Genomic DNA, 18,359 nt, shown 5'->3' with positions numbered 1-18,359 from the left:
CCTCCCCGGTGGTCAGCCTGCTCTGGCCTCCTCACACACCTCAGACACCCCTGGCGGGTCCCAGGCATGGCAGCACCCCACGTGGGCCACCACTAGACCTTGTCCCCAGAGCCAAGGTGCCCCCTGAATGGAGCGGGCCCGTGCGTTGGGGATCGTGACGCCCAAAGACTGCCGGGCTCCGACGACTCCTTCCTGGGGCAAGATGGGGGGGCGGCCCTTGAGCCAGAGGATTTCGCCAAGGAACTTAGGCAAGGAAAGGCTGTGGGAGCGGGGCCTCCTTTTGCTCGCTTCGGAAACACCCCCGTGGTGGAGAGAAAGTGGGAAGCCTGAGGAAGGCCTCAGCCTGCGAAAGGCAGAAGCAGGCCACTTTGAGAGGCCTACCAGGCTAACAAACAGCCACATCCCTCTGCTCTGTTTCCCCAATTTCCTCTTTATTTCTTACTGAGGGAAGGTCTCCACATGCTTCACGCCGATGGCGTTGGTTCCCACCATCTTCCCACACACCTGCACTCGGTAAATGCAGATGTACCCCGGTTTTCCCCAGTTGCTCTGTATGCCAAGCTTCAAAACCCGAAAGGCTCTGGGGATCCCGTTCTGCAAAGAAACCACAGCAAAAAGCAGCGTGACCCCTGGCGTGTAAAGTGTGACAGCAGCCTCCGCGAGTCTTCCTCCGCCAGCCCGAACCCCGCTGCAGGACCAGCTCCCGCCGTGGTTGAGGCGGCAGCTTCTCCCTCCTTCCCTTCTCCCACCCAGGTGGCAAAGGACCCCCAAACGCCCGGCCTCGGAGAGCGTGGCGGGCAGCTGTGGAAACCTGAGGCCCGCCCGTGCCGGGGCAAGTCCTGCTGCCAGGGCAAGGTGCTGGGCATCCTCCCTGCCACCGCCTGCCCGGAGGCTGCAGCCAGGCAGCTCCGGGGACCCAGGCGTCTGGGGGCCAGCGCGGCCTCTGTTCTGCTTTTGCCACCCTGCCGGATGCCACTCTCCCTCCCGATCCCACCAACGTTTCTCCTGGCCAGGGTCGGGCCCCTGCCCCGGCAGGGACCGTCCGCACTCCTTCTGCAAGCAACTTGCAGGCAAACCGGCGTTACTGCCCTGGCCTCTTGCCCACACACATTCACTCTACCTGCAGAGGGAAGGTCTGGGTCGGCCCTTTCTGCACGGTGTAGGTGAACGTCCCCAGCAGAGTTTCCTCCTTGCCTTCCTCATCCAGTCCCTTGGAGATAAAGCACAGGGGAGCAGGTCAGGCTCGACACAAGCACGAGGAAATGCTCATGCCAGACCCGGGGCCGTGATCTGCACTCTGCTCCTGCACCTCCAGCGCGATCTGGCGCAGGATGCAGTGGGGCCGAGTCTCCTCCTTGCGTGCTGCTTGGGGGCCGGAGGTGCTGGGCCAAAACATGCTGAGCAAGACTTAGGAGGGGTGATGCCAGTCCGCGTGTCCCTTGCAACTTCCCCACGGGTTACGGCGGTGCTTGGGAGCACACGAATCTCAGCAGATGCACAGAAAGCAGCAAATCCCCGCTACAGCTCTTCCCTGCGGCCAGGTCCCAGCCCCCAGCGCCCAGCAGAAACTTACGTAGACAGTGAAATCTCGGGGGGCACTGCTGACAGTCCCCGGTGGAGAGGCTGTCTTGGAGGTGTGCTCTATGATGATGGCCAGCGGTCGTATTTCAGTGGGCAGCCGGATCAGCACCTCACTCCAAAACCCTTGGAAAGGCCAGCAGTAACCCGGGGAAGCATCCGGCTGAAAGCAGAGGGTCAAAGCAATGAACACAAGGGTGTGGGGGGGCCCGCCACGCTCCCCTGCAGCCAGAAGCACAGTCGGCACTGCATCTGTGGGCTGTGCTTGTGCTAGAAATGAATGGCGTGTTGGGATGCGGGCAGAAGCGCCCGGATGTCTTCCCGGCCCGGGAAAGGGGAAAGCAGCCAGCCAGTGGGGGAGACATCTGGTAGCCTGTACCGCAGCCAGGGCTTTCAAGAAACCTCTCTTCTTGGCCAGCAGCTCTGCAGCCTCCCCCCACCCTCCACTGCGCCATTGGGAAAGGGACAGTCAGAGCCATGGCAGGGAAATGGGGTCGCGAAGGAGAAGCCCCTTCAGCCAGCCGTGACCAGGGATGGGGGGCAGGAAGCTCAGCTCAGCTCAGCTCAGCTCAACCCACGTCTGAGGACAACTGCTTTTTTCTGGGGAGCTAAGCCCTGTGGGAGACCTCAGGTGCCAGGCACCGGACCAGCTCTGGGGCCTTCCGCAATACCACTGGCCTGAGGGGAGACACCCCAGGGCTCGCCCCCAACTTCACAAGAGGCAAGAGAAGCAGCACTGACGGTTTCTGCCACTCTACCTGCACAAAGGTATCCACAAGGGGCGGAGAACACAGGAACCAGAACGCCTTGCAGAGCCATGCAGAGATGCTGGACGATCTCTGCAGGTCGATGGCAGCCCCTGAAGGGAGAAGAGAGCAGCTGACTGCAAGAGGCCCCAGGCTCGGAGGACCTGGGGGCAGCAAGTGACTTCTAAGTCTGCCTGCCCGCCCCACATGCCACAGCGCACCCTCGGAGGTGCCCCAGGAAAGGAGGGCATCCCTGTGCCCGGGGATGGCGTCTCTCTCCCAGCAGCTGCACAAAGAGAAGGTCCGCGGGAGCTGGGAGACAGCAAGCCCCCACGGGAAGGGCTGCAGACCCAAGCTGAGGCCCCACCACGTGGACAGCAGAGGATGACCCAGCCATCCGCTTTTGCTCCCCAGGAAAGCTCAGCAAAGAGGGAGGGGGCAGAAACGCCTGCAGGGGCACGGCCGCGGCACCAGCGAGGGGTCTGACGGCGGGATGGGGGTGAGCCCAAGGGAGCCGCTCTGCCACAGGCGTGCTCTTGAGCCCCGGGATTTGGTCCCACCTCCCTCTGCCTCGGAGAGCAGCCTCTGCCACGCAGCCTGCTTTCGGGAATGCCAAGCGCGAGCCCAGCGCAACAAGGCCTGCCGGCCTGGGCCCGAGGCCTGTCCGTACCTGCACGTTTCAGAGCCCAGTCAGACATCCGCGTGCTTGCAGACATTGCCTCTCTCATTTGCTGAGCTTCCTGGGAAAGACGCAAAGGAAGAGGGGAAATGACCACGTCAGACCTGGCCAGGAGAAGGGGCTTTTTACGGCGGAGAAGTTCAACCAGCAGCCCCGGGCAAGGGACGGGTGTGTGGGCTGAGCAGGAAAAGCCCACCAACTGGCCCAGGAAGGGCCTTGTGCGGGGCCCTGCTCGTGCCAGCCCTCTTTCCCAAAGCGCAGGATTACCTTCTTCACAGCAGCCATCTCTGCAGCCAGGTGTGCCACCTCGTCCCTCAGCTGTTGCACCTCTTGGGATTGTTGCCCCCACACGGCGAGCATGCTCCTGCAGACGCGGTGAAAGCAGGTCTTGTCAGAGAGCTGCCCAGCCCCTCCCAGAGCCTCCAAGCCTCCACGCTCCAAGGAGGAGCAGAGACAGGGGTGCTGGAGCCCCCTTTTCTTTCCCTCCCCTTCCAGCTTTAGCAAAAGGCCCAGGCAGGAGCAAAAGGCACAAGCCCTGGGCGCTGTGCAAATGAGTGCAAATAGCACTGTCTCATCTGCTGCTACCCCACCAAACGTGCTGCAGGTCAGGAGAGAGGAGAGGCCTCTTACCGCAGGGACCTCAGGTCAGCAGCAGGCTGCCCCAGCAGCACCTGAAAGAGAAAGGCTCTCTGCTTGACTCCCTGAGCTGCCGGGGCTTTCCAGAGCTGGTGGCTCTAGGAAGGCACGGCAGCAGCCACTGCCACTTCTGTGTGTGCGTCACTGCCTGGAACCGGCGGACCGGGCGTTTTACCCACCCACCCACCACCACCCACCCCCAGCAGCAGCGCTCCTCTGCAGGACTTTCCTGTCCCACTGACCTGCGGCACATTCTTTGCCTGCAGCATCCACACGAGCAGTGAGGTCCCGCAGTAGGCACCAGCTGTAATTCACATCACCGACAGAGAGTTACTTGACTAGAGTTTCTAAAAATCCCTGTAGTCATGTGGTCTCCTCCCACCTCAGGGTGGCAAGAGGCTGGCTGAGGACACGGGGAAGGGGTACAGAGAGAGGCTGCAGCCCCAAGCAAGGACTCTGGCCTTGGGCCTCGGGGCTCTGCACAGCCCTGCTTCCCGGGCACGCGGTGCGCCCCACAGCTACGCCCCGTTTCCCCTGCGTGCAGCCAGCATCTCCTGACCGTGAGGCTGGGAGGCTGGAAAGGCCAACCCTCCGGCCTTCCAAGGGTGGAATGCTGGGGAGGCTCCAGCGCCTCTCCCTCATGCTGAAGCTGGCAGCCTGCGCCTCTGTGCCTCCGCTGACAGCGTGCCAATACTCACCAAGAGCAGCCAGGGTCATCAAGAAGAGGATGGTGCAGAGCCTCTCCTTCTTCAGGGTGACGACCTCTTTCCTGAAAAAGAGGAAGCCCTGGCATTGGCAGTGCCTAAGGCCAGAGCCCTGCACAGGGGGATTTTCTCCTACAAGCTGAGGAGCAGCAATTTACAGGGGAGCCAGAGCCAGGGGGTATCCTGGCAGAGAGCACCTCCAGCCTCCCCCCTGCTCACCCTTACCCAGTGGCACCCCCACCTCCGTGTCCGCACCAGACACACGTTGTACTCACAGGGTGGAATTGCCTGTGCTGAGGCGTCTCTGGAGGGAGAGCACAGCCACTGCCAGGCTGTCAGCAATGCCGAAGACGAACCCTGGGCAACAAAGCCGGAGGAAAGCCTGAGGACCCTTCTCGAGGATGCCCTTCAGGGCGTGTGCCAGACCCCTGTGGCGCGGTGGGCGCTGGTGCTGTGCGCTCCCTCCCTGTGGGGCAGGGCCACGGCCAGGGCTCTGCCCTGGAGGGCGGGGGTGCTGGCTGCACCCTGGGAGCTGGGCTCAGGGGACCAGGCAGGATCCCCTTGCAGGCAGGGCCCTGACGGTGTGCCTGGGGTGGGAGGGTGGACGAGGCTTTGGCCTCTTGGCCTCCACCATGTTGGGGTACGCCGCGGTTACTACAGTATCCCACTAAGATGCGGACGTGGTAGGCAGCTCCGTCCTCGTCGTCACATAGGAGAGGTGGCCCCAGGCCTCCCTCAGGGCAGGATGATGCTGGTTCTGTGGGGCCATTGGTCCCGGCTGAGCCAGGCAGGCTTGGTGCAAACATGGGGTGAAAGGCAACGCTGAACTCACGCTTGTTTTCTCCCACGCTGCAGATGCAGTGTGCTAGCCCCCTCCAGCTGGTGCCCTGGTCCTCCCGAGCGGGGCTGCACCTATGGGAGGACAAAGGCGGCGCCCTGTTTTGCACCATCTCCATGCCACATCAGCCAAGGCCCTGGCCAGAAGACAGGCTTTGGGAAGCCTCCCAGGAGACGTCCCTGCTGTGGTGAGATAGGGCAGGAGAAGCAGCAGAGCGGGACGGCGCAGCCGCTTCTCACCCTGACTCCACCCTGGCCCCCAGAGCACCAGCCTGCCCCTGAGCAGGCGTCTCAGAGACCTGGCGTTCTGTGGGCAGCGGGGAGCGGCTGCCCTCCTCCAAAGCCCCCACCGCTTTCCAGGGCCTCTGCAGCTCGAGGGCCACAGCCCTCTCCGAAACACCCCCCAGGGCTTCTCTCGCTCAGCAGAGACCCACCAGGAGTTTCCAGCTGCGGCAGTGCTTTGCCAGGGAGGCCTGGCGGGGCGAGGGCTGAGCTGTCCCGCTCCAGGCACCCAGAAAAGGCTTGTGCTGGAGGGCAGCAGGAACTTCCAAGTTTGCTGCTGGGACCCTGAGCAGCAGGACCGTGGGGTTTGGCCCAGGGGGCCAGAGGGGCTTTCAGCTGAGCCTCTTCCCGCTCACGGCGGGTTTTCCAAGACCTGGGACTGCTGTGCTGCCCACAGCGCTCGCCAGCTTCTCCACCGTGTCCCCCCAGCCAGCCCCCCTTCAGGCTCTGGGGGTCCTGCCCACCAGCTGATGTCCCCAGGAGGAACAAACCCTCGTACCTGTTCTCGAGGACCCGAGTGGGCCCAGCTGCACGTCTGTCTGTGCTGCTGCCGGCTCCCCTCCTTGGCAGGGCAGCACCTTGCGCTCTTGGAGGAGCCTTTCTCCTCCTCATCTTGGGGAGAAAGGAAGCTCCCCTGCAAGCCTGTGTGTCCTCCTTCCACCGCAGGAGTGTTGCCTGCCCAGGGGAGGTCACTTGGGCGAGAGCTCCAAACCGATTGCCGGGAGGAGAACGCCTGCCACGGGCTCACAGCCACCAGGACATGGCAAGCTCCTTCCAGGCGGGAGGTTTGGCCCACAGTGCCGGAGGTCAAGGTGGCCAGCCTTGACTTCACAGAGGCCTGGCCACGCTCGGTGTGAGGTCATGGCTGCGACATCACAGAGGGAGCTACTGGGGGGTGGAGGGGAAGGCAGAGACCCCGATGCCCACTTAGCGCTGTCTTTTGCAGTTGTGACTAGGCAGGCCTGAAAACACACCAGCACTTTCGCTGAACAGCGCTTGCGCAGCGCCAAGGCTTCCTCTGCTTCTCTCTGTGTGTCCCCGAGCGAGTAGGCTGTGCGGGTGGGCGAGAGGCTGGGAGGGGACGCAGCAGGGACAGCCGACCCCAACTGACCACAGGGCTACTCCACAGGCCATGCAACACCACGCTCCGCAATAAAGCCCGGGCCTTTGCCCTTTCCAAAGTAGCCATTGCCTGGGGACTGGCTGGGCATCGGTCTGCTGGGGTCAACCCACCTCAGCCCCTTTAGAGAAAGGAGGGTGTGTGCTGTGTGTTCTGTAGTCTCCTGCGGGGGCAACCAGGAAGGTCTCTGCACGGGGGCGCAGGCTGCCCCGAGGGCACCGGGCATCTGGCATGGCAGCACAGGGTTAGGGAGGATCCTGAGCAGGGCCCCCGACCTTCCTCCTGCCTGGGCAGGGCCAACCTTGCCAGCTGAGGGGTCCCCACGGGGCAAGGAGGGGGTGCCGGCTCTGGGTAACACCGGGCTGAGGCTGCATGGCGGTGCGTGGGGCTTTGGCTTGCTCCGCCCCACCGGCTCCACCTTGTCATGGGGAACTCCGGCCACCAACGTGGCCCCAGGCATGTGCCAAGGGACTGCTGCGCGCCCTGTCCTCAACGAGGCGCATGAGCACCCACGACACTGCAAGGGCTCCTTCTGGGGTGGCCCACAGACCCCAGTGGCTCCTCGGGGGTGAGCCAGCTGGCAGGCCCTCGCCGGGTTGTGACGAGAGCGAGCAGCTATAGGAGGAAGCGGGCAAGAGTCCTGCTGGACGCTGTCTCCCCCCAGGGCGAGCAGAGGCAGGCGCAAGCCCCCGACACGGAGGCCCCGGCCAGAAGACAGGCCTTGGCAAGCCTCTTGGCAGATGGCCCCGCCACAGCTCCTCCACGGGCCGTGAACCCCCTGCCTAGTCTTGCTGCCTGTCCTCGCCCAGGCACCTGTGCCGCTCCAGACACCCCTGCCCCTGTGTACTGGTGTATCGGGGGTCCCTGTCCAGGCGTTGCCAGTGGCAGGAGTACCGGGGGAGGCTCTGTGGGCAGGGGCCAGGGCTGCCCCGTGCCAGACGTGGCCAGTCCCAGCCACCTCCAACGGACCCGTTGCAGGAGGCATCTGAGCACATCCTATGCCCTCCTGGGGCGAGACATACCCCAGGGGTCAGTAGTGGGTCCGCTCCGCTCCTGTTTAACGTCCTCATTAATGAGCTGGATGATGGGGCAGGGCGTGCCCTCGGCACGTTTGCCGATGACACAGAGCTGATGCGCCAGAGGTCGTGCTGCCCTCCAGAGGGACCACAACAGGCAGGAGAAATGGGCTGACAGAAGCCTCGTGAAGGTCATCAGGGAAGGCAGGGCAAAGCCCTGCGCCTGAGAGGGGCACAACCCCATGCACCAGTACGTGCCCGTGTTCACATTCGCGTTCGACCCCAAGTTGAACGTGAACCAGCAATGTGCCCTTGTGGCAGAGGCAGCAAATGGTATCCTGCACTGCGACAAGAGGAGCGCTGCCAGCAGGTCAAGGGAGGTGATCCTTGCCCTCTCCTCGGCACTGGTGAGGCCACGCCTGGGGTGCTGTGTCCAGTTTGGGGCTCCCCAGTACAAGAGAGATGTGGACATACGCCAGTGAAGGGCTAGTAAGACGGTGGAGGCACTGGAGCATCTCTCCTATGAGGAAAGGCTGAGAGAGCTGGGACGGTTCAGCCTAGGGAGGAGAAGGCACAGGGGGGACATCATCCGCATATATACCCGAAGGGGGTGATGCCGAAAAGCCGGTCGAAGAACCCTTCTAAGACTCGTTTGGGAGTTTTAGAAGGCAGGCATTCTTTATTGCAGCGCTGGATGCGCGGGGGATAGTTCCACCTAGCGTGCCAAATACCACAGCTTTAGCACAAACAGGTTACAGAGAATAACTAATTGCATATTAATCAGATTAGTATACATACACATAAAAATGATCCTACCTGATTGTCATAGTACTGCCTACATCCGATCATGCGCAATGAAGGATCCTTTTGAGTCGACGGGCTGCTTTTATGACCACCGACCCATCTGAAGTTCTTGTTGGCTGTTCTTGAAGTCCTTATTCTTGTCCTTGTTCTTTGATCTTGAAGCTTAACGCAGTTTCAATCACATGTGGTCAGTTGCAACGTTTTTCTCATCTAGCGTACAGGAACAGCTAGTCATAAGAGCAAAGAACGGCAAAACTTGTGAATAATTACTAGTTAATCACTTGACTACGCTTTTGTAATTATCTCCCCGGCTACCCTTTGTCTATTTGTGAAATGTGTTCATCTGATTCGTGTCAATATAAACAATGCTAGGGCTGCATAATAAAATGTGACCCTCACCGTATATGTAGTCTTTAACTATTTTGTCGGTCCTCCTATAACTACAGGCCGGGAGGTGACAGATGGTATGTATACAGTTCTTTTTTGCCAGCCCAAAACCGGTTTTGTTGTTAACTGCACAGTGTTAAACAAGAGATCCTAGGGGAGAACTGAGGCATTTATCGTAGTATGGGGCGAGGTTATGAGCGGGGTGATCTTTAGTATGTATAAATAGCAGGTGTGTATAAACAGAGGGTGTATTGAAATGGCAGTGTATGGGCAGTTTGTTGAGGGGGAGGTGTCTGTTGTGAACTTGTTAGGGTTCTGGTGATGGCAGCTGGTGTTATGCAGGATGTCTGCTGTCAGGCCCGAGCAGTGGGGAGCTTGGTCGGAGATACATTGCATGGAAGACCCCTCAGCCAATGAGGAGAGTTCGAGAAGTTTCTAGGAGAACTACTGGACCTGCACAACCAGGAGGTGGAGAGTCTTTTGGAAGGACACGCCTAGTATGAATATGTAACTAATGTTAGACTATAAAAGAAGCTGGGTTGTTTTTCACAGCGCACGTCTTCGTAGAGCAGAGGCTCCTGGTGCACCCAGCGCTGTTTGCTTGCCTTTATTCATTTAATAAATTGTAAACTTTGATTGGAATCCTGTTTGAGACTAAATTCATTTATCACATATTGTTTCAACCGTAACGTTCATATGTGATCGTTTATCAAATCTCACTCATACAGTTAGTTATCTAGCAGCAAACCAGTTTTCACAGAAGGTACAGAATATGAAAACCATAAACATTTGAACAAACCACACCAAATATATGGACATAGGCTATCAGTTCCCCCCTTTCTGTTTGAGGCCACTAATTCTTTCGGTAGTCTCACCTGAATACAGATCGTGCCACAGCTCGTTTAAGACAGCTAAAAGCGACAAAGATTATAACAAAGATGGTAACAATCACAATTACATTTGGCAAAAGCCCAGCTAACCATCCAGTCGGAGAAAATCCGAAGTTCTGAAATATTTTGTTTAGCCAAAAACTTGCTACGTTTGATCTCAATTCTCTACTACTTTGAGCAACACGTCTTATTCTGCCTGATGGTTTAAATCAGCTGTCACATTTGGTATGTGGATACAACACGAACCGTTTGAAAAACCCATGTGCCCACATACTCCATGTTCTTTTAGTAGTAGTAGGCCTAAAGCTAACTGATTTTGCAGTGCCGTTTTACTAGTAGCGTGTACTTGTGCACTGAGTTCATTTAGCCCACTTTGAGTCGCATTAGCTAATGTTTCTACTTGGAGTGGAACATTGCGGAGAGTCATTTTATTTTGAAGAGCTGCTAACTGTGGTAAGAATAGAGATTCCAATACCCATCCTATTTTGGCTCCAGGGCTTGGTGATTGCCAGGAATCATCTTCTCGTTTTACCCGATTCCACTATCGAGGCCGCAAGGGGGATTTCTTCCAGAGAGGGCATCAAGTTAATAAGCCTAAAGTCCATTGTTTGCTCTTGTCCTTCATGCGAAGGTGCGTGGACCATGTACCATCACTACTCACCCAGACAGTTAATCCTAAACTTCCCACCCGTCCTTTAATACAGTCAATTCCAGGCCAAATTTTCCTTCCGTTATTAAGAGGGGACCAAGTATCACTTAAAACATTACTATAATTTCTACAAGCACATCCCCATCTTAGAGCTTTAGCTAGGGGATAAAGTCTTTGAACTTCTGGGTCAGAGGAGTTACAAGTATAAACTCTCGTACAGTTCCATGTAGGATGTGTGATCTTCTCTGTTTGTCTAGTCCAGTCTACATTTCCACAGATAGTTCTGGCTCTGGGTGGATCTAACAAGGGCCCTGTAACTCCGGTAAATTCCAAACACCATGCTCTATTTTGAGTGTGATCCCAAGTTCCTCTCTGCACTTGTCTCCTTGGTTTTGGCAATTGGCAGCCCCAAAGGGTGTTTGTACAAGTTTCTCCTGAAGGACGATAAATTAATTCTTTTGCCCGTGAGGTGGATGGTTTGGTAATGTTACAATTCAAAATGCTGTAACTCCTTCTTTCAAAGTTTAAAGAGTAACTGCCACCCAAATCCATCCAATTTAATCTGCTAAACTGATTCTCATTCTCCCACATCTCTTCCCAAGTTTTGGTTAGAGTCAATGTCAACATTCCCCATGGAATTGGATATTCAGCTGACTTTGGAATCGGAAGGCAGGCTGTTACTGAGGTTAAATTTCGTACCTTCGCAAAACCTTGAATCAATTGTGAAACTAGGTTATCTTTTATCAAAATCACAGGGACGACTAGTATCAGGGTTAGTAATTCAAACAATAAATGCTTCATTTTGTTTATCTTATACTACAGATTCTTTCATCCTGTCAACCTGTGATTCTGCCTTTGTACTTTTACATCTACTCTTATTTATCTTATGTTTAGAACAACAACTTAAAAGAAAATATTTAAAACCTGTAACACACAAAAGGATTTCTGCCCTGACAATATCCCGAGTAACAACCCCAATCTTATAAGTTTTACACAATGGTTCTCCCAAGTACATAGCATGGAACTTATTTATAGATTTCCAATTTCACAGGACCGGTTTCTTTAGACTTCCAATTCCCTGTTGGTGCTTGCTTTATTCCTGTACAGTGAAGCCAACGTCCTTTCCCCCAGACCTTTACTGCTGTATATGTTGTTAAAATGACTTGATACGGTCCTTTCCGCTTCTCAGCTAGTGGTTCTGAAGTCCACGATTTTACATATACCCAATCTCCTCGTTGGAAGGGATGTGCTGCTGCGTCCAATTCTAAGGCTCCAGCTGTGGAGACATGCTGACAAAGCTCTTGTAAAGAGCTTCCTAAAGAAGTCATAACACCCTTTAAAGGCATATCTCCAGAAGCGCTCAAGGTATTTGGAACATCGGACCCTTGATATGGTCTTCCATGTAACTTTTCATAAGGACTGAAATTTCCTTTCCCTTTTGGCTGTACTCTGATTCTTAATAGAGCCATGGGTAATGCTTTAACCCATGTAAGCGACGTTTCCTGACAAATTTTACTCAGCTGTTGCTTGAGAGGGTAGTTCATTCTTTCTACTTTCCCACTTGCTTGTGGCCTATATGGGGTGTGATAGTCCCAATCTATAGACAATACTTTGCTCAACTGTCTTACAAGCTTTGCTATAAAATGAGGGCCATTGTCAGATGACATTCCTACAGGGACCCCAAATCTTGGTATCATCTCCTTGAGCAAGACTTTAACTACTTCTCTTGCTTTGTTGGTGCGACAAGGGAAAGCCTCGGGCCACCCAGTGAAAGTATCAGCTACAACTAGGATATATGGATATCCTTCTTTTTGGGGCAATTCTGTAAAGTCAATTTGCCAGTATTCTCCTGGAGAATTTCCTTGTTTCGTAATGCCAAAAGTAATCTTATTACTGGCTTGGGGATTATTGCGCACACAGATTTCCCATTCAGTTGTAACGGTTCGAATAATCTTTGTCATTTCTCTACTCAAAACGCATTTTGGTAAATGCTTAACAAGGTTTTCTGTTCCCCAGGGTACTTTCTTATGTTCAGCCCAGGCAATTTCTCTCATTATTGCGGGTGGGACTATTATTTGACCTGTTGGTGTTATAGCCCATCCTGTTTCATTTTTACTAGCCTGCAATGTAAGAATTAATTCTTCATCTTTTTCATTATAATTTGGAGCGTCCTTCAGTAAAGCTACACTTCTCTCTGGAACTAGCGCTAGGATGCCTTTTTCTGCAGCCTCTTTAGCAGCTCCATCAGCCAATCGGTTACCTGTTTCAGGGACAGTCCTACCTGACTGATGTGCTTTACAGCGCATTATCGCGACTGCTGTTGGCTTTTGAATGGCTTCTAACAATTCCAGTATTTGTTCCGCATGCTGAATGGTGGTTCCTTGTGCAGAGAACAGTCCTCTTTCTTTCCATATTGCTCCATGCACATGTACTACTCCAGAAGCATACTTTGAGTCTGCCCAAATGTTGACTCGCTTTCCTTGACTTTGTTCCAGTGCTCGAGTAAGAGCTATCAATTCAGCCTTTTAGGCAGATACATTCGAAGGCAAAGCTCGTGATTCAGTTACCTTCTCCGTAGTGGTTACCGCATGTCCTGATGAACGTTTTCCTTCACAGATGAAACTGCTTTTGCCAGTATATAGTTCCCAACCTGTTTCTTCCAGGGGCGCATCTCAGAGATCCGGTCGCTGGAGTAGACTTCTTCAGTTGTCTGCGGGCAGTCACGTTCCAGGTCTCCTTCAACTTGATCAGTTGTTAAAAACACAGCAGGGTTAACGACAGTAGTAGTTTTTAAGTAAACATCATCTTGCTCCAGCAACACCACTTGGTATTTCAGCATTCTGCTAGGGGATAACCCATGCCCCCCTTTCTGTTCGAGCACAGTGATTACCATGTGGGGAACGTACACCGTAATTCTTTGTGCTAGGGTGAACTTACGAGCTTCTTGGATCAATAGCACAGTTGCAGCGACGGCTCTCAGACAACCAGGCCATCCCAGACGCACATTGTCTAATTGCTTCGAGAAGTAGGCCGCAGCTCGCCGACTTGGTCCCAGATATTGGGCCAGGCCGCCCAGAGCTAGACCTTTTCTTTCATGAGTGAAGAGTTCAGATGTCTTTGAGAGATCTGGCAGGCCTAGGGCTGGTGCCTCCGTTAGAGCCTGGTTTAGTTCTTTGAAAGCAGCTTTTCCGGCATCAGTCCAATCTATAAACTCATTGTTTGAGGTTTTGAGCTGCTCGTATAAAGGTGGGACCAGCAAGTCATAATTTGTAATCCACAGGCGACACCACCTAACCATTCCCAGAAATGCTCGAAATTCTTTTAGAGTCTGAGGCTCAGGGAGATGACAAATTGCCTCCTTTCTCTCAGTTCCTAATTGTCCTTTCAGAATTTCAAAACCCAAATAAGTTACTTCTCTCTGGGTTATTTGGGCTTTGTCTTTTGACACTCGATATCCACTGATTCCCAAGAAGATCAAAAGGCTAATAGTTAACTTTGTGCATTCTTCTTCTCTCTCAGCTGCGATTAACAGACCATCCGCATATTGCAACAAGATTCCTTGATTATTGTCTTTCTTCCAAATCCCTAATTCTCGTGCCTATTGATTTCCAAAAACGGTAGGGCTGTTCTTAAAGCCTTGAGGCAAGACTGTCCATGTATATTGTGTTTTTCTCCCAGTCTCAGGATCTTCCCATTCAAAAGCAAAGAGCTCTTGACTATTGGGAGCCAAGGGAATACAGAAAAAGGCATCTTTTAAGTCTAGCACTGTGAACCATTCTCGTTTCTCTGTTAGGGTTGTTAACAAAGCACAAGGATTTGCTACTGCCGAGTGAATATCTTGTACTATTTGATTTATTGCTCTGAGGTCTTGAACTAACCTGTAATCTTTTCCATTAGCCTTTTTAACAGGCAAGGTTGGGGTGTTGTATTTGGATTCACATTCTACTAACAGTTTGTACTTCAGAAATTTTTGTATTATCGGTACTAACCGTTCCTGACTTCCCAGTTTTAGGGGGTATTAATTCTTACCAGACTCGATCCTGGCTTTAAACCAATTCTCACAGGCTCTGCTCTTTTGGATTTACTAGGCACTTCCCCAGCCCAGACGATTAGAATTACAGCATTATTTACTCCAACTGGTATGGTCGTCTGCTTTCCGTAACCATCTCCTGTAACAACAAAGCCGCTGCTTCGATATGTTCAGTTTCTGGAATTAAAATTTTAATCTCACCATTTTAAAATTTAATTTCTGCTTCCAATTTCTCAAGTAGGACTCTCCCTAACAGGGCTTTAGGAGAATTTGGCAAATACAGAAAGTGATGAGTGACCCATTGCTTTCCTAATTTCATTGTCAAATGTTTAAGGAAGGGTCTAGTCTCTCGTTCACCCGTCGCACCAACAACGCTAATTTTCTCAGAACTTAATTCTCCCTCCAAGGTGTTTAAAACTGAAAAGGTGGCTCCAGTGTCAACTAAAAATTCAGTTTTCTGTTCTCCCAGGTTAGCTGTAACCAGAGGTTCTGCTGGGAGACTCCCCTCTGGTCCCCGTCAGATACTTGCTCTCAACTTTCCCAAGAAAGGGGGAACTTGCTGAGATTGTGTGGTCGAAGTTGGGATCGCTTGTGACCTTGTAGGTCTCAGGGGACATTCCCCTTTCCAGTCTCCTTCCTGTTTACAGTATGCACACTGATTTGGTCCCAGGGGCCGGTTTAATCCCACTGGTGACCCTAATCCAGTTCCTCTCCCTCATCCCACTCCTCGGCCACGTCCCCTTCCTCGGCGAATAACTCCTCTGCCTCATCCTATGCCAGCTCCTACTTCCAGAGCAGCTTCTAGCCTTGCATTCATTTTACTCTGTAATTCATCTCTATTTCTATATGCCACCCAAGCAACTTCTAATAATTTTCCCCCATCTCGAGAATCTGCTCCTTGTAATTTTTGTAACTTCCTTCTGATATCATCAGAGGATTGTCCTATAAATAAAGGAGCCAACTGAGCTTTTCCTTCTTCAGACTCAGGATCCATATTAGTATATTTCCTAGCAGCATCTTTTAATCTGCTTATGAATGGCTGGACATGTGCTATCACGGGGGTTCACTGAAGACGGAGCTAGGCTCTTCTCAGTGGCGCCCAGCGACAGCACCAGAGGCAATGGGCACAGACCAAAACACAGGGGGTGCCCCCTCGACATCAGGCAACACCTTTCTACCCCAAGGGAGACTGAGCCCTGGCACGGGTTGCCCAGAGAGGCTGTGGAGTCTCCTACCTTGGAGATATTCACAAGCCATCTGGACACCGTGCAGGGCAACCGGCTCTGGGTGGCCCTGCTGCAGCAGGGGCCTTGGACCGGAGGGCCTGCAGCGGTCCCTTCCAACCTCAGTCACTGTACGATTCTAAGCTTGCAGCTGTCCTCTTGCAGACGGTTGAGCAGATGCTTTTCTTCCAAGCGTTTCTGACAGACGCTTCCCTGGGAAATGATGCCTGCACCAATGCGGTCCCACTTCCCTGCCAACAGAGGACAATGGCAGGGGAGCCGTGGGGCAGCAGCCCACCAACCTCCCCCACCCTGTCCTGTGAAGTAGCTTGTAACTGTGCCCCTGAACTTGCCTATTCCCACATGACACTCCAAGGCAAATGAGGAGGGCCGGGCGGAAGGAGAGCAGAGGTGCCCAAGCACAGGTGTCCCGGAGGAGCGATTTAGGATCCATAAAGAATCCCTAAAAGTGCAACTTAACAGAGTTCAGTGGCAAGGTTCGCGCTTTTACGTTGTACACGGGAGAAACAGACAAAGGAAAATTGAGTTAGAATCGGTTTAGGATGATTTGCACAGACATCGGATGTGCAGGAAGGTAAGGGAGACCCTCCCGTTGAGTCGCGAGGTTCAGAAGGGACCCCCTTGCTTTCGAAACTACTACTCAGAGTTCAGAAACTCTCCTCTCCAGCAGAGGCTGGGTCCACGCTTAGTCCCAGACTTGCTCAAGAGTTTATGGCCAGGGGAATTACCTGTGCAGAATCAATCCTTTATATCCCTTAGTTAGGATTTCAAAGCTGAGCATGCTATTAATCACTTCCCGATCGGTGCAGGCATCCGGTGCTAGTTCGCTCCAAAGTTCAAGCCCTTGGTTTCCCGAAACAGGCTCTCGGGCATCGTCTTCTACACATAGCTGATTTAATAGAGTGGTACAGCAGCAGGGTCAGCTCCAGCGGGGTGCCTCCGGGGAGGGACCAACCCGAGCAAACAAACCGCTGGGCAGTTACACCCGTGCACACTATTCATCTGCCCCTCACGCATTCTTCACGCTCTCTTTGCACGTCTCCCACATGCCCTTCCGTGCAGCTGTGGTTCTGGCCTGACACCTCCTGGTTCCTTCCTTGTCGGATTCCTTCTCTGTCTCCAGACAGGCCCTCCGTTATCTTGTCGAGTTGCAGGTGCTGTTGAGCATTGTAGCCTTCAAGCCTCCTTACCTTCTGATTTACGCCACCGCTGGAGGCCCCTGTTTTGACTAGGTCGGTACATGTTCAGTAAAGCCCAGTGCAAGTTAACAGCTTGCGGCCTAAAGCTTCAGCAAATGTAGCTACTCATGCAAAGTAAGTAAAGCTAAGCAAACAGCATGCTAAATCACTCAACATTATGACTTTAAGTGGTTCATCCTACTCAAAAATTCCTAACTTAAGTGAAACAACTAATATCTCTTAATACTGAGGGGCATCCCCGCTCAAGGGGAGGGCTGCCTGCCATGTTGCCATCCAGGGAGAATTCAAATTGGGCTCATCCAACGATCTGTTGTTGCCAAAAGATCTCATTGCCGGAGATCAGCAGCGTGCAGCCACGCTGCCTAGCAGGGAGAGCTCAGAGAAGGCTCACGTAGACAATCCCATACTTAAGGGATGAAGCGGTTGGCTTGTAATCACATGGCCTACAATGGGAGAGGTATGCACGAGACTCCTTGTACTCTCAACTTTCACTGCATCACTCTCCTCCCTCGTGGGTTTCCTAGAGGAGTTCTTGGCCTGGCTATGGCTCAGGCCTTTGCCTGCTTTGGAGCCTGTACCAAACTGCTGCCGGTTTGGCTATGGGCTGCCAGGGGGGGCATTAGCCGGTGCTCAGCACGAAAGGGCAGCCCCTCGCACAACATGAGCACCTCGTAGCACCAAAGTGGCCCCACGGAGAGGTATTGGCAGAGCTGCCCAGACGGGAATGATCCGGGTAGCCGTCTGGTAGGCACCAGCTGTACCTGACGTCACCAACAGACAGTTAGGTAGTGCTAGGGGCCGCAGCACCACTCCCCATTTCCCCTCCCTGCTGTGGTGAGCACCAGCGCCAGGCTCCACAGGCCGGGAGAGAAACCTCTCCTTCCGTCCCCCTGCACGGTGCCTCGGAGAAGCCCCACTTCAGCTGGGCCGCGCATCCCAAGCGATGGGCAGATCTGGAGCTGGTGGTCCACCACACACCTATACATGGGTCCACAGGGCACCACAGCGGGCTCTGCCCCCTCTCCCGTCTCGCCCGGCTGATCCTGGTGCCGCAAAACACTGATGCCCCGTTCGCAGGCGTCTACGCTGCCACAGTGCCCACCCCCGGCCCATCGCCCATCGCCCATCGCACGGGCCCTCGCACACGTGTGCCTTCGCACAAGGAAGCTGTGGCCCAGGCCCTCGTGTCTGGGGTGCCAGGTCTCTGGCAGGGCGGAGGGCTGTGCCTGGGAGTGCAGGTGGGCACAGGGGAGCTGAGCCAGCATCCGCCCCCCTCCCCGGTGGTCAGCCTGCTCTGGCCTCCTCACACACCTCAGACACCCCTGGCGGGTCCCAGGCATGGCAGCACCCCACGTGGGCCACCACTAGACCTTGTCCCCAGAGCCAAGGTGCCCCCTGAATGGAGCGGGCCCGTGCGTTGGGGATCGTGACGCCCAAAGACTGCCGGGCTCCGACGACTCCTTCCTGGGGCAAGATGGGGGGGCGGCCCTTGAGCCAGAGGATTTCGCCAAGGAACTTAGGCAAGGAAAGGCTGTGGGAGCGGGGCCTCCTTTTGCTC

At 54.3% G+C, this 18,359-nt stretch overlaps 1 protein-coding gene across 1 annotated transcript; it reads right to left on the bottom strand.

Moving 5' to 3' along the window:
* Positions 1-410: 410 nt before the first annotated feature.
* On the bottom strand, positions 411-17,928 carry LOC126036224 (uncharacterized). The gene is made up of 13 exons (XM_049795753.1): positions 17,780-17,928; positions 6,390-6,533; positions 4,924-5,255; positions 4,619-4,700; positions 4,338-4,408; positions 3,882-3,943; positions 3,634-3,674; positions 3,271-3,367; positions 2,995-3,064; positions 2,337-2,437; positions 1,574-1,741; positions 1,121-1,210; positions 411-594 (listed from the first exon to the last, which is right to left on the bottom strand). The coding sequence occupies exons 1-13, from the start codon at positions 17,926-17,928 to the stop codon at positions 439-441; spliced, it is 1,563 nt and encodes a 520-aa protein (XP_049651710.1). The 3' UTR covers positions 411-438.
* Positions 17,929-18,359: the final 431 nt, after the last annotated feature.

This window comes from Accipiter gentilis, chromosome Z (assembly GCF_929443795.1).
Source record: "Accipiter gentilis chromosome Z, bAccGen1.1, whole genome shotgun sequence".
Classification (NCBI taxonomy): Eukaryota; Metazoa; Chordata; class Aves; order Accipitriformes; family Accipitridae; genus Astur; species Astur gentilis.
This window is presented reverse-complemented; position numbering and strand designations above follow the sequence as displayed.

What these genes read in the sequence shown, in the direction of transcription:
- LOC126036224 (XM_049795753.1), bottom strand. Translation starts at nt 17,928, where the DNA reads ATGGGCGATGGGCGATGGGCCGGGGGTGGGCACTGTGGCAGCGTAGAC. An exon ending in AGCACAGGCAATTCCACCCT is followed by an intron (nt 4,409 to 4,618) that starts GTGAGTACAACG and finishes CCTCTTTTTCAG; the next exon opens with GAAAGAGGTCGTCACCCTGA. An exon ending in GCTGACCTGAGGTCCCTGCG is followed by an intron (nt 3,368 to 3,633) that starts GTAAGAGGCCTC and finishes CCGCGTCTGCAG; the next exon opens with GAGCATGCTCGCCGTGTGGG.